Below are 18,411 nucleotides of genomic sequence, written 5' to 3' on the forward strand. Positions count from 1 at the left end.
GCGATAACCGCCATCCCTAATGAGAGCGCGCACACGTTATGGCTACTGGTCGCAGGATGTCATTCACGTAGGTCACACTACACCATCTGTCATTTGTGTATGTACCCAATAGCACACCACACCATTACCTTATTAGCACCCCACACCATAACGACTTGAGCTGGCGCTGTATGTCTTGTGTGAATGCAGTCACTGTGATGCTGCTCCCCCTGTCTGCGGTGAACCAAAATGTGGCCATCATTTTTAATCTAACAGAAGCTGGATTGATTCGAAAACACCATCTGATCCAATTTCTGTCTCCAATGACGTCATTCTGTACACCATTGCCATCTAGCATGTTTCTGCTCATTCGTCAAAGGCAGGCAGAGAAGTGGACGATGCGTACGTAACCTATGCCATAACGGCAATGGACTGTCAACCCTGATAGTGAACGATGTGTGTCACACTGTTCCACTGTTGCACCAGAGCCGAGGAGGAAGCAGATCTGTCCTGCAGTGCCATTCGGATAGATGCATCAGATTCTCTCAAGCCAATGATGCGCCCTCTATCAAACACACTGATGTGACGGTACAGTTTGCGCACACGTCTGCGAGGCGTACTGCACGTCTGCTCAAGTCACACTGACCCATTACATTCGGTTTATAGCGACAACGAGAGCCGCTGGCTTATTTTATCGGTAGGTGGTGTTGCGCCGCGATATCGAGATTGACCTGAACCCGCGGGCCGACATGGTTCAAATGTTAATAATTTCTGCAGAACATACTAATGTACATGCTCTGTGAACGTGAACGTCCTATCTCTAGTCGTTCGAGGTGTTCTTTTTTTGCTGAACATGAGTGTTAGTATCGAAGGATGTTTCTCACCATTTTGCAAACACTAATTTCACATAACTCAATTGTATGCAACTACATATTAATATGCCGTACGGCCTAACGCACAGCTTTCCGGGCGGGAAGAAGCGCCTGGTCCCCGGCACGAATGCGCCCGGCGAATTTGTGTCGAGGTCCGGTGAACCGGCCAGTCTGTGGATGGTTTTTGGGCGGTTTTCCATCTGCCTCGGCAAATGCGGGCTGGTTCCCCTTATTCCGCCTCAGTTACTATGTCGGCTATTGCTGCGCAAACAAGTTCTCCACGTACGCGTACAGCACCATTACTCTACCACGCAAACATAGGGGTTACACTCGTCTGGTGTGAGACGTTCCCTGGGGGATCCACCGGGGGACGAACCGCACAATAACCCTGGGTTCGGTGTGGGGTGGCGAAGGGGTGAAGTGGACTGCGGTAGTCGTTGTGGGGTTGTGGACCCCTGCGGTTGCGGCGGGAACGGAGCCTCTCCGTCGTTTCTAGCTCCCCAGTTAAGATACAATACAATACATATTAATATTGATTTTAATTTCTCACACATTGTTGTAGGGAGCTAATGCTACTTGCGGATATGCGTCAGGTTGCTAGTTCGTGAAGTCATCCTTTGTACGGCTCGCTGGCTCGCTCCTTAGATGCCTCTGTGCCTCTACTCGAAACTGCGATAACACAACCACAAGAGTCGTTTTACGTTCTCCGTTTCAACACGTTCAGTTGAGCTACAATTGTGCGTCACGATTACCGTCGAGAGGACGTGCACTACACTTCCTATAGCTCAAAGCATTCTAAGATGGCGCTTGCTTTTTTATGTGAGGAGAAATCTACAGATCATCCCGTGTGTTCCATCAAGACCCATTCAACTGGATTTATCACGTCGCCCACGGAAGTCTACTCGTCGTGGCAACAGAATGTTCCTCATAAATCTGGCGTGCCTTGCAACGTCATTTGTGTTTGAAACCATAGAGGATTAAATTGCTACAAGCCCTTCATGATGGTGACTGGCAGCAACAGGTAGATTTGTGTGATTTCATTTTGGGCATGGAAACGGAAGACAATAATTATCTTTCACGTTTTTCGTTCATTGATGAGGCTACCTTCTGTGTAAGCAGAAGAGTGAATCGCCACAACATAAGAATATGGGAAATACAACCACGTTAGAGGCTCTCCAAAGCTTCACGTGCCTTACGCCGTTTGCTGGAAAAAGATTTACGGCCCGGCCTTTTTTGTATAAATAACGGTTAAGGAATCACGTACCTGGATAAGTAGTAAAACTGACTTTTTCCATAATTTTGAGAATATGGCGAAAATTTCATTTTTCAACACAAAGGAGCAACACTGCACCAGCTTCTAAGAGAAATTCTTAACAGTGAGTTGCTTTAACCCTAGCAGTAGTAACGTTTTTTCCATAATGCCCATTACCAGGGGGGGAGGGGAGAGTACTTTATGCCCACTCGAAAAAAAGAGAAAAGAAAAAAATTCGTTAATTTATGTTGACGTATGTTAACAACATACTTTTTAAAGCGATACTGATGGATAAATAGGGTACAGAACCCGAAAATATCTTTTAGCACACTCTCAGCACACCGCACTTTCAATAACGTAGACTACCAACTGGGTGGAACATTCATTATGCCCGCAGTAAAAAATTTAAAAAATGCAAATTTCTTCAATTGTTGTTGACTTTTACTCATAACATACTTTTTATAGGGACATTTATGAGTAAGTAAGGTGCTGAGCCCGAAATTATTGATGCGACATTCCCTAGAGACACTAGAGACCCACTTGGTACTGCGACGGTTAACAATGGATTGGCCGAGAAGGCAGTACGGATATTGCATCACACCATTTGTCTACAAGATTGTCTGATCTCGCGAGATGCAATTTTCTTGTGGGGCTTTGTACTAGAATGTGTCTGCTCGTCTCCCCTTCCACCAATTTTGAGTAAACTGCGGTGCCGCCCAGCTACTGCAGTGAATGCAATAACGCCGGACATGCTCGCAAAAGTACGTTTGTGTCGTGCGTCCGGTGGAGGGCACAGTGAAGATTTGTGAAACGTCAGTAAAATCGAGCACCCTAAACATACGATGGGTATTCAATAAGTAATGTAACACATTTTTTTGGCCAATTTCGGTTGAAAAATGCGGAATTTGTTGTGGAAAATCGTGAAATATTCTCACTACAGCCACCATAGTTTCATGAAGTTCTGGTAGGTTCCGTCGCTATATGGAGCCTATATAAAATGGAATCTGTAACGGAGGTGCATTTCAAGAACAGATCTGTCTGAGTTTCTTTTGGAGGAAAATCAGAGCACCGCAGACACTCATAGGCACTTGCAGAATGTCTACAGAGACCCGGCAGTGGACAAAAGCACGGTGAATGGCTGGGCGAGGCGTCTGTCATCATCGCAACAACACCGCTGAAAACTGTCCTATCTCCTGCGCCAGCCGGCCACATTCAGCTCTGACTCCTGCAATGTTGGAATGTGCGGACACCCTCATTGGAGGTGACGGACGGATCACAATCAAACACCTCGATGCTCAGCTGGGTGTCTCTGTTAGTAACGCTGACACACTCGTCAAGTATTTGGGGTCTAAAAGGTGTTCTTCCTCATCCACCCTACAGCGCAGACCTCGTACCGTCCGACGTACTTCTGTTTGGTCCTATGGAGGATGCACCTGCGGGAAGAGGTACATGGATGATGGGAAGGTTACTGATGCAGCAAGACGTTGGCTGCCTCCCAGTAAGGTGCCGTAAGGCCATCGCCTTGAAGAGAGCTTATGTTGAAAAAAACGTTCTGTATCCAGAAGAGTAGGGAATAATATGGTGTATTGGAATCCTGAACAAAACCAAAAGTATTGCATTACTTACTGAACGGCCCTCGTGATTCGCCATGATTGGGTAGAAGCGTGTAAGTCCAGTGACCACAGCTTATAGGAACACACTGTGGTGTCCCATGACATTTCCTTGAGAAAGGCCATGGCCCATCGTTAGGCTCTTCAAAACTATGGAAGACAGCCGCGTGAACGAAATACAAAAATTGTGTATAGCTCAGATAGACTTTACAGAAACAATACACCAACGCGAAGCTTCTCTTTGTATAGAGTCAAGTGAGATAAGGCTCTACCTGTGAGTGTAGCACGAGCGGTGAGCGGGTGTCTCCACTTGCTGATGGAGCGCGCTGTTCTCTGTTCACGTCACTTCAAGGTGCTTTGGAGGGGCCGCCATAGAATACGCAAGCATTTTTTTTATAGAGGTGGAGCCTCTCCACGCCCACACCGGCATGATGGCCAACTCAAAAGGTGTACTGCCATCTCTGCACAAGGGTTTGTGTTCACTAGAGTGAGGTGTCGCAGGATGTGGCTACTGCGATGTTTGCGTACGTCGGGTTAAGGTTAACAATTTATACGCGCTCATCTGGAGATAGATTGGATCGAAGTCGAACGAAGGGTAGCGGTTTGAAGGGCAAAGGAAAAAAGGTGCCAAGGCAAGAGCCAAGGGAAAAAAACCTGTACGATAGTTAGGTCGGGTGGTAAGAGCAGTAGCGGATGTCTTGCTGCCTGCAACAGGCCGTGCAAGGGTAGGCTTTGTTAGTAGTGGGTTTCCCTGCTGTTGCCTGTTGGTCGGCTCTAATAGCAGCTGGTAATTTCCAGTCAACGTTGCTGATATGCAGGGGCTTTCCGACGTTTGTCGTTCGTCGGTGTATGTTAGCTTACCATAGGTGGTTATGCCCTAGCTAGTAGTGTCTTTGGCCGCTTATGCTAGCAGACCACTCCAATATTGTCAATAGAAGCGGTAAAGACACGAAAGAGACTGGTTGATTTTGGGTGAAGGTACGGATGAAGACTTATTGTCATATGGTTGTGAATTGTAATTGTGTAAGTTTATGGAGGAAAATACAGTGCTTAAAGCAAAGTCACTGCCGGAAATAATTTACATAGTTAAGTTTTTGAAAGAAAATACAGTGCTTAAAGCAAAGTCACTGTCTGAAATAATTTACATAGCTAATGGTAGGAGAAACCCCGCTCTCTTTCAGTGAAGCGCTGGCACTTCAGAAAAGAAGTTACAGAGCACGGCAAGAAGTGAAGCTGGAACTGACTATCAGGGCCAGCTCATAACTATCATTACAGGCGACCGTCAATCCAATGTTAACATATCGTACATTGAATATTGTACATTCAACCAGACAAGGACAAGGCGGCAGTACACCTTGTGTTAAGTATGATGAAGGACGGCAGCACCGTGGAACATGATAAACGTCGCAATACTTACATCCTTCTGCGTGATATGTTCATGTTAACCACAAATGCAAAGAAAACATTCATGAATGAAGTATTTAGAATAGGCTTACATCTATTTGTGCAAATAAAGTTGTTAGTGTTCCTTATAAGAAAGTAACACAGTCTCGTATTTCCAATTTCTGAATTTCTACAGTTTTGTGCGAAGAAGAGTGAATTGTAAAAAGTATCCCAAGGCTGTATGCGTATGCATGTAAATGATATACAGTAGTAAAATTGGAAAGTTTCTTTTGAAAATAAAAATTTCATAGTCCCATGTGTAAGTTAAAATTGACACCAAGTTTGTATCTTGATTGAAGTAGAAGATAGTATGTTGAAATTTCTTGACTTTTTGAAACACCTTGTGCTGTCTTCTACTGACAAGGGAACCTCCCCATCGCACCCCCCTCAGATTTAGTTACAAGTTGGCACAGTGGATAGGCCTTGAAAAACTGAACACAGATCAATCGAGAAAACAGGAAGAAGTTGTATGGAACTATGAAAAAAATAAGCAAAATATACAAACTGAGTAGTCCATGCGCAACATAGGCAACATCAACGATACTGTGAACTCAGGCGCGCCGTGGTCCCGTGGTTAGCGTGAGCAGCTGCGAAATGCAAGGTCCTTGGTTCAAGCCTCCCTCGAGTGGAAAGTTTTAATTTTTTATTTTCAGACAATTATCAATGTTCAGGCACTCCAACATAATCAACTTCGCTCTCCAAAATTCCAGGACATGTTCAGATTTGCTTGGACACATGCAGGATTTGACGGTCTACACACGGAAAAATTTGAAAACGTTAAAAACATATGTTTTGATAGAGCACAGGGAAAACTGTGCGACTGTGAAACTGTTGCATTCATTTGTTGCAGTTTATCTGACAAACTCTTATGTTTTCATCACTTTTTTGGGAGTGATCATCACATCCACAAGGAAACCTAAATCGGGCAAGGTAGAAGAATCTTTTTACCCATTCGTCAAGTGTACAAGTTAGATAGGTCGACAACATATTTCTGTCAGGTGACGCACATGCCGTCACCAGTGTCATATAGAATATATCAGACGTGTTGTTCTATGGAGGAATCAGTTGACCTATGACCTTGCGAGCAAATGTTTTCGGTGGCCATTGGAGAGGCACGTCCTTTCGTCTACTAATGGCACGGTTTTGCGGTGCGGTCGCAAAACACAGACACTGAACTTATTACAGTGAACAGAGACGTCAATGAACGAACGGACGGATCATAATTTTGCGAAAATACAGAAAGTAAAATTTTCACTCGAGGGAAAACTTGAACCAAGGACCTCTCATTCCGGCGCTGCTCACGCTAACCACGGGACCACGGCACTCCTGAGCTCACAATGTCCTTAATGTTGCCTATCTTGCACATGGACCGCTCAGTTCGTATATTTTGCTTATTTTTTTCATAGTTCCACACAACTTCTTCCTGTTTCCTCGATTGATCTGTGTCCAGTTTTTCAAGGCCTGTCCACTGTGCCACCTTATAACAAAATCTGAGGGAGGTGCGATGGGGAGGTTCCCTTGTGAGAAGAACGCTCGCAGCAGGAATGCGACAGCAAGTCCGACGTGCGCTAGACAGAACATTTTCATGAATGCTGTTACGTCAACACAACTGTCACTGGCTTAAGAGATTCAGGCGATATAAATATACTAAATCGTCGCACCTCTCGAATAATATCGGTGTCTTTCATAAGTTGTGTTTGAATAGTATCAATAGCTGCTGTACAATAATTTAATCATCTTCGTACAGTGTGTCAGCCGGCCGGAGTGGCCGTGCGGTTCTAGGCGCTACAGTCTGGAGCCGCGTGCCCGCTACAGTCACAGGTTCGAATCCTGCCTCGGGCATGGATGTGTGTGCTGTCCTTAGGTTAGTTAGGTTTAAGTAGTTCTAAGTTATAGGGGACTGATGACCACAGCAGTTAAGTCCCATAGTGCTCAGAGCCATTTGAACAGTGTATCAACTATTTACACTCGTTCCTTCATACCGATACGTGTTTCGTTTTATTCAGTTGTATGCCACACTCGCCATTTTCTTGCTTGCAATATGGATGTCATTTCTGCGTGCAGATTTAATTAGACTCTTCCTACTTTTCTCCCTAATGCTGCAAGTAATAAGTAATAGAAACTGGGAGAGCTTAAATGCTAAACAGTTAAACACAACAAGGCTGACAGTGAAGTCTAGTGATAAGAGAATATTTTTCGGACGATAAACAGCATAGGTAATGGGCAGCTATCAACAGGCACGGATACCGGGTTGTGTTCTGGGAGGGGTGAAGTCACAGTTTCTCACTTTCTACTCATAAACCTCCAGCCCTAGAAACGTAACTGGCCGTCATTCTCACTTTTAACGTACCATAAATGTAAAATGGCCATCTTTCAGTACTTCACTTATCACTACGATTGTGAACACAGGATAGTAAATTATAACTATGCGAGAATGTAAATGAGAGAAATGCTGTATCCTTCGGTCGTTTCCCACTAGATTCAAGACGATGAGTCGTTCTGTTATATTTTTCCTTGTGGTGGGGCTTTCATGTTCTGAGTTGCCTTACCCAACTTGCTGTGGTTTCCCAGTTCTATCCGTGTACTCACGAACCGTGACCAATTTGACACAGACACCAAGTTTCCTGGCTGCATTGTCTTCTGCAGATGATCAGTCCGCAAGCGCCTCCACGCCACCTAGCGCTCAAGCGAGTAACTAAAAGTGTCCCCTGTGCTGACATAGTTTGTAATTTCCAGAATTCTTAGACTTTTTAGACTATTTGTATAAGATAAATACCGTCTTTTGCAACTGTAATAAAGGTCTTATTAACGCCAAAAGCGTTTCGGTTTATGCTAAAACATCTTCAGTTGTCACTGTAGCCGGCCGAAGTGGCGTGCGGTTAAAGGCGCTGCAGTCTGGAACCGCAAGACCGCTACGGTCGCAGGTTCGAATCCTGCCTCGGGCATGGATGTTTGTGATGTCCTTAGGTTAGCTAGGTTTAACTAGTTCTAAGTTCTAGGGGACTAATGACCTCAGCAGTTGAGTCCCATAGTGCTCAGAGCCATTTTTTGTCACTGTAACAATATGATCTTTGTTTTTCTCTTACAGAATTTCTTTCTAAGATCACAAACAGTTCGCATACTGCAAGTTACTACTATAAACAGTGTTGCTTCTTATTGTTACTCACAGTTATTTTGTTGTTTACGTCATTCTTCCTGTTTTTCCACGTATATGTGTTAGATTTTAACGCACAGCACTTTCACCAACACTAAACGTATTCACATTTTTGTCTGTTGTGAACAAACACTGTCATCTGGCCATTTCGTGTGTTTTGTTATGCCACTGCGGGATGCATTCATCTTTTGTTTCTTTTGGTGGTGGTGGTGGAGAGAGAGAGAGAGAGAGAGAGAGAGAGTTTGTAAAGGGAGCTAACTTGTTTTAACTACTGTATGTGCAAATTATTGCTTTACAATGGTACACTGGAGGTTGATCTAGGGAGAAGATATTGCCAAGTTGCGATATTATTTTCTGGTGTCTAGGGTCAAGGAGGAGAGGGGTTCTTTCTCTGCAGTTTATTATACGTTTCCTATCTGTTATTGATTTTTTAATCGGAAATTCTCTTGCAGATTTAGGAGATGTTTCTTATAATGAATCTGACTATTTTCATGCCCTTTTCTATACAACAAGAGATAGACTCAACTTACATTTACCAAGAAAAAATAAACATACAACTCAAAACAACATTTTCTACCAAGGAATAGAACTGTACAATAAATTACCAAAAGAGATTTAAAAAATTGCAAAAATAAACTTATTTAAAAAGGCAGCTGATAAGTACCTGTTATGCAATATATTTTATACATTGAAGGATTACACAGATAAAACAGAGTAAGGGTTTGTTAAAAAAAATGATATACAAGTAGTAATAATAATAATGATTATAAAACAACCAACATTCCACATAACACCTTCACTTTATGTGGTTTCCTTCTTTTTTCCTTCCTAAAAATACTTACCCCCAAGCTATACATAGCACAATACTGGCAACTCTTTTTCTTTCTGAGGTCAACATCTCACCCATTATGGAGGGATGCTGACTCAGTTTTTCAGGATAGCAAATGGGAAGTTGCGGTACAGAAAATGCCCAGATATCACCAGAGATCAACAGTGTGTGTGTGTGTGTGTGTGTGTGTGTGTGTGTGTGTGTGTGTGTGTGAGTAGTGAGTGAAGTGTTATGAAACAATGTGTGTATAGTGTGTGCAATGACTAATAGTGAGATATGTGTGAACAGTGTGGCATTACATTATTTAATAAGTTATTTGTAAAAAAAATGTATTGTATATCAGGAGTAAATATAATGATTGTCTCCAACTAGAAGTCTGTAAATATATGTGTATACCAACTAGATTATTTTAAATCGATCTAAACCTGTAAATACTTTGACATGTCCTATATCTTTGTAAAAAGAGATCTACGGATGAATAAAGCTGCTACTACTACTATTGTAGTAGGGTCGTGGTCTTCTTGCTGGAGGCGTTCTGCAAATGTTGAACGGCTGGTGTCATATTTCCATGCTCTTTTGTATTCTTTATATCTTATTTAAAAGGTTCTGCTTGTCTGCCGTAAGTGTAGAGCATGACAGGGTACTACACTGGAGTTGATAAATGGCAGATTTTTTTCGCGTGTCAGTGTGATCTTGCTTTTTTATTTATTTCTATATAGAGTTATTATTTTGTTATGTCATTTTTATTCCTTGTTTCTTGAGAATGTTCCCAATTTTTGTGTCAATTTGTTTCTGTATGTGAATGTGTACCAGCTTGTCTGTGAGTTTCTGTGTTGTGGCTTGCTGTGTAGTGGTGATGATGTTGGTGTGCATCCCGCAGTAGCATAACAAAACACACTAAATGGCGAGATGACAGTGGTTCTTCGAAACACACAAAAACCTTGAATATGTTTAGTGTTAGTGAAAGTGCTGTGCGTTAAAATCTAACGCTTATACGTGGAAGAACAGGAACGAAAAGAACTGTGAGTAATGGTTAGTATTAATTCTGTATATTACAGTAAGTTACAGCATGAGAACTGTTCATGATCACAGCAAAGAAAATTGTAAACGAAAAACAAAAACACTGAAGATGCTTTAAAATAAAGCGAAACGCATTTGGTCTTAATAATACTGCCATTGTAGTTGCAAAAGACAGTATTTAATTTGTGTAAGTTGTATATCTGCACCTGCGGAAAAAGGAGGCTGATAAAGAAAGAAGACATGTACTGGGTGATCAAAAAGTCAGTATAAAACTGAAAACTTAATAAACCACGGAATAATGTAGATAGAGAAGTAAAATTTGACACACATGCTTGGAATGACATGGGGTTTTATTAGAACCAAAAAAAAAAAAAAAACAAAGTTCACAAAATGTTCGACAGTTGGCGCTGGACAGCAAATCGTCATTGTACGCATGACAATCGTGTATAAAAGGAGCTGTAATGAGAGAGAGAATCAGATGCGCCAGCAGTCGCAGCATGTCGACGTTACCTGAAAAAGCGCTTTTAGTGAAGCTGTATTATCAGAATGGGGAATGTGTTAGTTCAGAGTTACGATCCTATCGCCATAGGAAGGGGATTCGAACGGGTAAAGGTCCGTTAACAAATGCAGCTGTGGCGAGAATGATTTCGAAGTTCGAAGCCACGGGTTGTTTAGACGATAGACCCAGTAGTGGCCGACCGAGCACAAGGCGTAATGCTGCTGAGACAGTTCAGGAAGAAATGGAGACTGTAGCGGGTTCGTCTATGCATGGGGAAGTCAGCGCTCGTGCAGTCGCACGTCGCACCGGCATTCCATACACTACTGTTTAGTTGGCACTTAGGCGTACCCTCCGATCCTATCCGTACAAAATCCATCGGTATCATGAACTGTTACATGGCGATTTAGTGAAGCGGAGAACATTTGCAGTGTTGGCGTTTCAAAAGATGGCGGAAGATGACGATTGATTGAGTAACGTGTTGTGGACCGACGAAGCTCATTTCACGCTCGGCGGTCTGTCGACGCCCACAACTATAGAATTTGGGCTACCGAAAATCCTAGAACTGTAAAAATCCTAGAACTGTCGTGGAAACTCCATCGCACGACGAGAAAGTCACGATATGGGTTGGATTTACCACATCTACCGTTATCGGGCCTTTTTTCTTCGAGGAAATGCCTGATTCTGTTTTGTAACTGCTGCTGTGACGGGTAAGAGGTAAGCCGATATGTTACAGAATCGCATCATCCCCAGCCTGGCTGACAAACACCTGCTGGAACGTACGATGTTTATGCACGATGGCGCTCCACCCCATACTGCTAGACGCGTGAAAGATCTCTTGCGCGCGTCGTTTGGTGATGATCGTTGCTCACCCGCACTTTCGTCATGTTTGGCCTCCCAGGTCCGCAGGCCTCAGTCCGTGCGATTATTGGTTTTAGGGTTACCAGAAGTCGCAAGTGTATCGTGAGCGACCGACATCTCTAGGGATGCTGAAAGACAACATCCGACGCCAATGCCTCTCCATAACTCCGGACATGTTTTACAGTGCTGCTCACAACGTTATTCATTGACTACAGCTACTGTTGAGGAATGATGGTGGACTTATTCAGCATTTCCTGTAAAGAACCTCATCTTTGCTTTGTCTTACTTTGTTGTGCTAATTATTGCTACTCTGATGAGATGAAGCGCCATCTTTCGGGCATTTTTTGAACTTTTGTATGTTTTTGGTTCTAATAAAACCCCATGTCATTCCAAGCATGTGTGTCAATTTGTACCGCTCTATCTACATTATTACGTGATTTATTCAGTTTCCAGATTTATACTGACTTTTTGATCACCCGATATTTCTAGATTGTTTTCACGCTACTGCATTTTCTGAAAATTATCTACGGCATTTGGAAACTAAAGTACTTTAAGTAAAATTTTCTTGGGGAAGGGGGGGGGGACAAGCTCATGACCACCTCCCTCCACCTCCCCATTGCATACGTGCTGGGACACGAAGTGGAATAGAGCGAGGGTTAGGACTGTTTTTTCCAATAGCCGTGTCAGCTCTGAGGCATTGATCCCTGAGTTGGAGCATGAGATGTGCGGCGGTGTGTTGCAGGCGGCCCCGTGGCGCTGCCGCGGACGGTGGAGGGCGTGGTGCGCGTGGCGAGCGGCGGCGGCTGGGGCGCCGGCGTCCACCTGGGCGGCGGGCTGGTGCTCACCTGCTCACACGTCGTCAGCAAGGTACTGCCTGCGCCGCTCACTCTCACTCATCCGCTAAGTTAAGCGAGAGCTACTGTTTACCCTTTCTACTCGATAAAACTCTTGTCGTCTTCAGTCCAATGCCTGGTTCGAAACAGCTTCCTACGCTAGTCTATCCTGAGCAAGCCTCTCCACCACCGCATAACTACTGCAGCCTACATCCTCTGGCCTCCTCCTCCACTCGAACACACCACCCTCTTCTACCAAATTGACCATTCCTTGATACTTCATGATATGTCCTACCAACCGATTCCTGTTTATAGTCCAGTTGTACCACTTCGTGATAGTCCACAGCAGCGTTTATAACCACCGAGACAGGGCTGCGCAGTAGACAGCAATGTAGGTAGCCAATCAGTGCTCACTCTGTAAAATTCCGTCATGTTTGAGTGTTCCTTTATGCTCTAGATTATCTAATATTTGTGATATTCGGTGTGTTCTGAGAGTTTTCTAATAATGGTTGACACACCTAGAAGGCACAAAGTGCTTCACATACAGGCAAGGCACCCGTGCTTGTTCTTCATACGTGAGGCAGATTCGGGAGAGCCAGTCTGCGACGTTGCCAAGGTGCAGTAACGTGATGTAGTTTCTGTCTATGCACTTTCAGCCGAGTTCACAACGCAGCATTCCTTATGAGCTGTTTGGCCATAGGCCATTAACACTGTCGCCAATTACAGTTATTCGACCTACCCATCCGGCCTTCTGTAGCACCGCTTTCCAGAAGCCCCACTCTTTTGTTGTGTGGAGTGTCTATCATCTATGTTTCACTTCCGTACACTGCTACACTCCAGAAAAATTCATTTAGAAAATATTTCCTAATTTAAATTCACTCCTAACAAATTCCTCTTTCTCAGAAAAGCGTTTCTTGTTATTCCCAGTTTATATCCTCTGTACGTCGGCTATCGTCATAATTTTACTGTACAAATAACAAACCACATCTACTACCTTTAATGTCCCATTTCCTAATCTAATTCTAATACGTTCTATCGTGTACTGCTTCAGACACAATGGTGAGGAGAGGTGGCCTATAGAGTGTTGCAGCAGGCGTCGTCATAGGGAAGCAGGACAGGAGCAGAAATGATTAGCGAACATGTAAATGCAGTACACAGAAGTTTTACTTAACTTGTGACTTTCTGCAATCATCGCGAAGAAACCTTACAAAAGAATAAACAAGAATAAAGTTCAGCTATGACAAGAAGCAAAGGAGTATCATGCAGTATATGGCTCCCACTACTAACGCAGTATCGAACTGTCGAAGGCTAAGACTGAAGACTGCAACTGAGACTGGGCCGCGCAGCTACCACCATACATACTATACCTTAGCAGCAGGGGGCACTCGTAGTCGGAGCCGCTGAAGGTGTGGCTCAGCGGGCACCCGTCATTTGATCTGCCAGGTCCCCACGACACCACTACTGGCATCTGTCGGAAACGTGCGCTCCTGTTACCAACTGTGTGACGCAGGGGAAGGTGCTGTCAATCTGTCGTACCACGCATTCCATTACCCTTCTCTTACTTCTGTTGATATTCATCTTATAACCTGTTTCCAGCACATTATTCATTCCATTCAACTGATCGTCCAAGTCCTTTAGCGTCTTTAACAGAACTGTATAATGTTATTGGGAAACCTCGAAGATTTATTTCTTCTTCCTGCACATTAATTCTCTTTCCAAATTCTTCCTTGGTTTTCTGCACTGCTTGTTCCGATTAAATAACATCGGGTAGGGAAGCAACAACTATATATCGCTCCATTCTCAGCAGTTCATACCCTCTAATGTTCCTCAACCCTTATTTTCTCTTTTGCTGCCTTCAGAATTTCATACAGGGTTTCCGAGGCAACATTTTCAAAACCTTTCTCTGATCTGCGAATGCTATAACCATTTTGTTTGCCTATCTTCAACGTACGCTACCTGTTAAAAAGTATTTGAACACCTGTTAGTGGGCCTTAATAAGTGATGGGTCCACCCTTCACCTTTGTGACAGTTTTAAATCTGCTGGGGCCGCTTTAACGAGGTGTCTGCTGCGATTTATGTTGGTATGATTACCACCTAGCTTTCCACCAGGATGAATGGCCACCGCCAAACTGTGCCGACAGAAAAGTAGACCACCCTATTGCACAACATGCAGCTGAACATAACACACTTGATTTCAGTGGGTGCTCCACTACCCGAGCCATCTGGACCCTTCCTTCCAACACCAGCTTTCCTGAACTGTACAGATGGGAGTTCTACTTACAACACATTCTCCACTCCTGGAACTATCCCAGCTTCAACCTACGGTAACATACTGTCCCCACACCCTCCTGCCGGCAGTTTCCACCCCCACCCCCCCGCCCTCTGTCCTATCATATCCTCCCCATTCTCGTCTCCCACTCCATTTATTTACAGCCCTCTGCCAACGCATCCGCCCGTCTTTCCCCATTCTTCTCTTTTTTGTTCCTTTTTTCTCCACCACCTTACCCCACAAACTCCTGACGTTGCGCTTGTTGGCGGTCTAGTCCCTGCACACTCCACCAGACAGCATTCGTCTCTCTCCCTACCAATTCACTTCTATCACTTCTCCTTTCTCCTCCACATCTCCTCCAGATTGCTGCTTGCATCACGCATGATGTTGCATTCCAGCCGGAGCTGCTGGAGTTGGCGAACATGTGTGCGTGACGTGTGCATGTTTCTGTGTGTGTGTGTGTGTGTGTGTGTGTGTGTGTGTGTGTGTCTGTGTCTGCGTCTGTGTGTGTGTGTGTGTGTGTGTGTGTGTTTGTGTGTGAATGTTGTGTGTCTGTCTTTCTTTACCGACGAAGGTTTTGGCCTAAAGCTATTTATTTTGTGTAATAGAATGGATGCCTGCTCTTTCAACAGGTGAAATATTGTCGCACAGTGATGATAGAGTGGTGCTTAACTGAGGGACCTGGGATCAATTGCTGGTGCTGACAATCGCTGTCTCGTCCTTTCTTAAGAGGTGATATGTGTAAGTTTAGAACACAATCTTATTAAGAGAGACTAGGGCATTCCTTTAATGTACACGTTGAGCCACGTGTTAACCTGCAGCAGATCAAAACGCCTTGGACTCGGTCCGCAGAGGCTTTTGACGGCTATTTCCCATAGTGATACACCTCCCTTGCCAGCGCCCAAAATGGGTACATACAGCCTGAGGGCAGCGTGTCTGTTGGTGCAGTGTATATACCACAACCTTTCCAGGAGAAGTCACACGAGCTTCTAGGCTAAAATCGAATGATGACATAGCTCAGCGGCAGGTAAGGTAGGTTGCAGAGTAAGGTTCATTGGCTGGATACTCAAAAATACACTCAGTCTAAAAGGAGACAGTTAACGAATCAGTTGTGCCTTCCATCTTAGAATACTGCTCAAGTGTGTGATTCCAATTTCGCTTCTGGCCCGAAGTTGTCTACCCACACCTGACCAACAGTAATAAACCGACTGATAGAATAAATGCGATTCTTTGTCCAGCGGTCCATACATTTCAATTCAATTTGGAATATGCTCTTCGTTAACATTCAACAAACGCAGTACTCGTTTTGCAGACGTCTTTCACATATTTAATCTATAATACAAAATATTCTGTACCGTTTCTTTAAATATGCCAATGGCGTCAGCTGTTTCTTACAACATGCATGACTGACGTCCCATACCATAAAGTACACTTTTTCAGTATCTACGCCTGCCTCTTTTCTTACTGAAATATCAGATTACTTTCAGACAACAACAAAAAAGTTTTGCATCACCTCGGTTCCGAGAGTTACGGAACTCGTACAGAAAATTGGAAAAGAGATCAACATAAACAGCATTTCCACCCTTTTTATTGCTCATGAAAACCACACATTGCATGTTGTACCACCATACAACGAGACCATCAGACGTGGTGATCCAGATTGCTGTACGCACTGGTATCTCTAATACCCAGTAGCACGTGCTCTTGCATTGATGCATGCCTGTATTCGTCTTGGCATACTATGTACACGTTCATCGAGGCACTGTTGACCAGATTGTCCGACTCCTCAACGGCGATTCGGCGTAAATCTCTCAGAGCGGTTGGTAGCTCACGTCGTTCACAAATAGCCCTTTTCAAATTATCCCAGGCATGTTCGATGGGGTTCATGTCTGGAGAACATGGTGGCCACTCTAGTCGAGCGATGTCGTTATCCTGAAGGAAGTCATTCACGAGATGTGCACATGGGGGCGCGAATTGTCGTCCACGAGGACGCATACCTCACCAATTTTTTTTTTTTTTGTCATCAGTCTGCTGACTGGTTTGATGCGGCCTGCCACGAATTCCTTTCCTGTGCTAACCTCTTCATCTCAGAGTAGCACTTGCAACCTACGTCCTCAATTATTTGCTTGACGTATTCCAATCTCTGTCTTCCTCTACAGTTTTTGCCCTCTACAGCTCCCTCTAGTACCATGGAAGTCATTCCCTCATGTCTTAGCAGATGTCCTATCATCCTGTCCCTTCTCCTTATCAGTGTTTTCCACATATTCCTTTCCTCTCCCATTCTGCGTAGATCCTCCTCATTCCTTACCTTATCAGTCCACCTAATTTTCAACATTCGTCTATAGCACCACATCTCAAATGCTTCGATTCCCTTCTGTTCCGGTTTTCCCACAGTCCATGTTTCACTACCATACAATGCTGTACTCCAGACGTACATCCTCAGAAATTTCTTCCTCAAATTAAGGCCGGTATTTGATATTAGTAGACTTCTCTTGGCCAGAAATGCCTTTTTTGCCATAGCGAGTCTGCTTTTGATGTCCTCCTTGCTCCGTCCGTCATTGGTTATTTTACTGCCTAGGTAGCAGAATTCCTTAACTTCATTGACTTCGTGACCATCAATCCTGATGTTAAGTTTCTCGCTGTTCTCATTTCTACTACTTCTCATTACCTTCGTCTTTCTCCGATTTACTCTCAAACCATACTGTGTACTCATTAGACTGTTCATTCCGTTCAGCAGATCATTTAATTCTTCTTCACTTTCACTCAGGATAGCAATGTCATCAGCGAATCGTATCATTGATATCCTTTCACTTTGTATTTTAATTCCGTTCCTGAACCTTTCTTTTATTTCCATCATTGCTTCCTCGATGTACAGATTGAACAGTAGAGGCGAAAGGCTACATACAGCCTTGTCTTACACCCTTCTTAATACGAGCACTTCGTTCTTGATCGTCCACTCTTATTATTCCCTCTTGGTTGTTGTACATATTGTATATGACCCGTCTCTCCCTATAGCTTACCCCTACTTTTTTTCAGAATCTCGAACAGCTTGCACCATTTTATATTGTCGAACGCTTTTTCCAGGTCGACAAATCCTATGAAAGTGTCTTGATTTTTCTTTAGCCTTGCTTCCATTATTAGCCGTAACGTCAGAATTGCCTCTCTCGTCCCTTTATTTTTCCTAAAGCCAAACTGATCGTCACCTACCGCATTCTCAATTTTCTTTTCTATTCTTCTGTATATTATTCTTGTAAGCAGCTTCGATGCATGAGCTGTTAAGCTGATTGTGCGTTAATTCTCGCACTTGTCAGCTCTTGCCGTCTTCGGAATTGTGTGGATGATGCTTTTCCGAAAGTCAGATGGTATATCGCCAGACTCATATATTCTACACACCAACGTGAATAGTCGTTTTGTTGCCACTTCCCCCAATGATTTTAGAAATTCTGATGGAATGTTATCTATCCCTTCTGCCTTATTTGACCGTAAGTCCTCCAAAGCTCTTTTAAATTCCGATTCTAATACTGGATCCCCTATCTCTTCTAAATCGACTCCTGTTTCTTCTTCTATCACATCAGACAAATCTTCATCCTCATAGAGGCTTTCAATGTATTCTTTCCACCTATCTGCTCTCTCCTCTGCATTTAACAGTGGAATTCCCGTTGCACTCTTAATGTTACCATCGTTGTTTTTAATGTCACCAAAGGTTGTTTTGACTTTCCTGTATGCTGAGTCTGTCCTTCCGACAATCATATCTTTTTCGATGTCTTCTTATTTTTCCTGCAGCCATTTCGTC

General features: G+C 43.7%; 1 protein-coding gene across 1 annotated transcript in view; it reads left to right on the plus strand.

Annotated features, from left to right (window-relative positions):
* Positions 1 to 12,425, plus strand: part of LOC126176535 (peroxisomal leader peptide-processing protease-like) — a 1,185,809-nt gene extending 1,173,384 nt beyond the window's left edge. The window contains exon 9 of the mRNA XM_049923692.1: positions 12,259 to 12,425. Within this exon, the coding sequence (XP_049779649.1) occupies positions 12,259 to 12,425 (167 nt within the window). The remainder of the gene's footprint in view (positions 1 to 12,258) is intronic.
* Positions 12,426 to 18,411: the final 5,986 nt, after the last annotated feature.

Source organism: Schistocerca cancellata, chromosome 3, assembly GCF_023864275.1.
Source record: "Schistocerca cancellata isolate TAMUIC-IGC-003103 chromosome 3, iqSchCanc2.1, whole genome shotgun sequence".
In the NCBI taxonomy this organism is placed as follows: domain Eukaryota; kingdom Metazoa; phylum Arthropoda; class Insecta; order Orthoptera; family Acrididae; genus Schistocerca; species Schistocerca cancellata.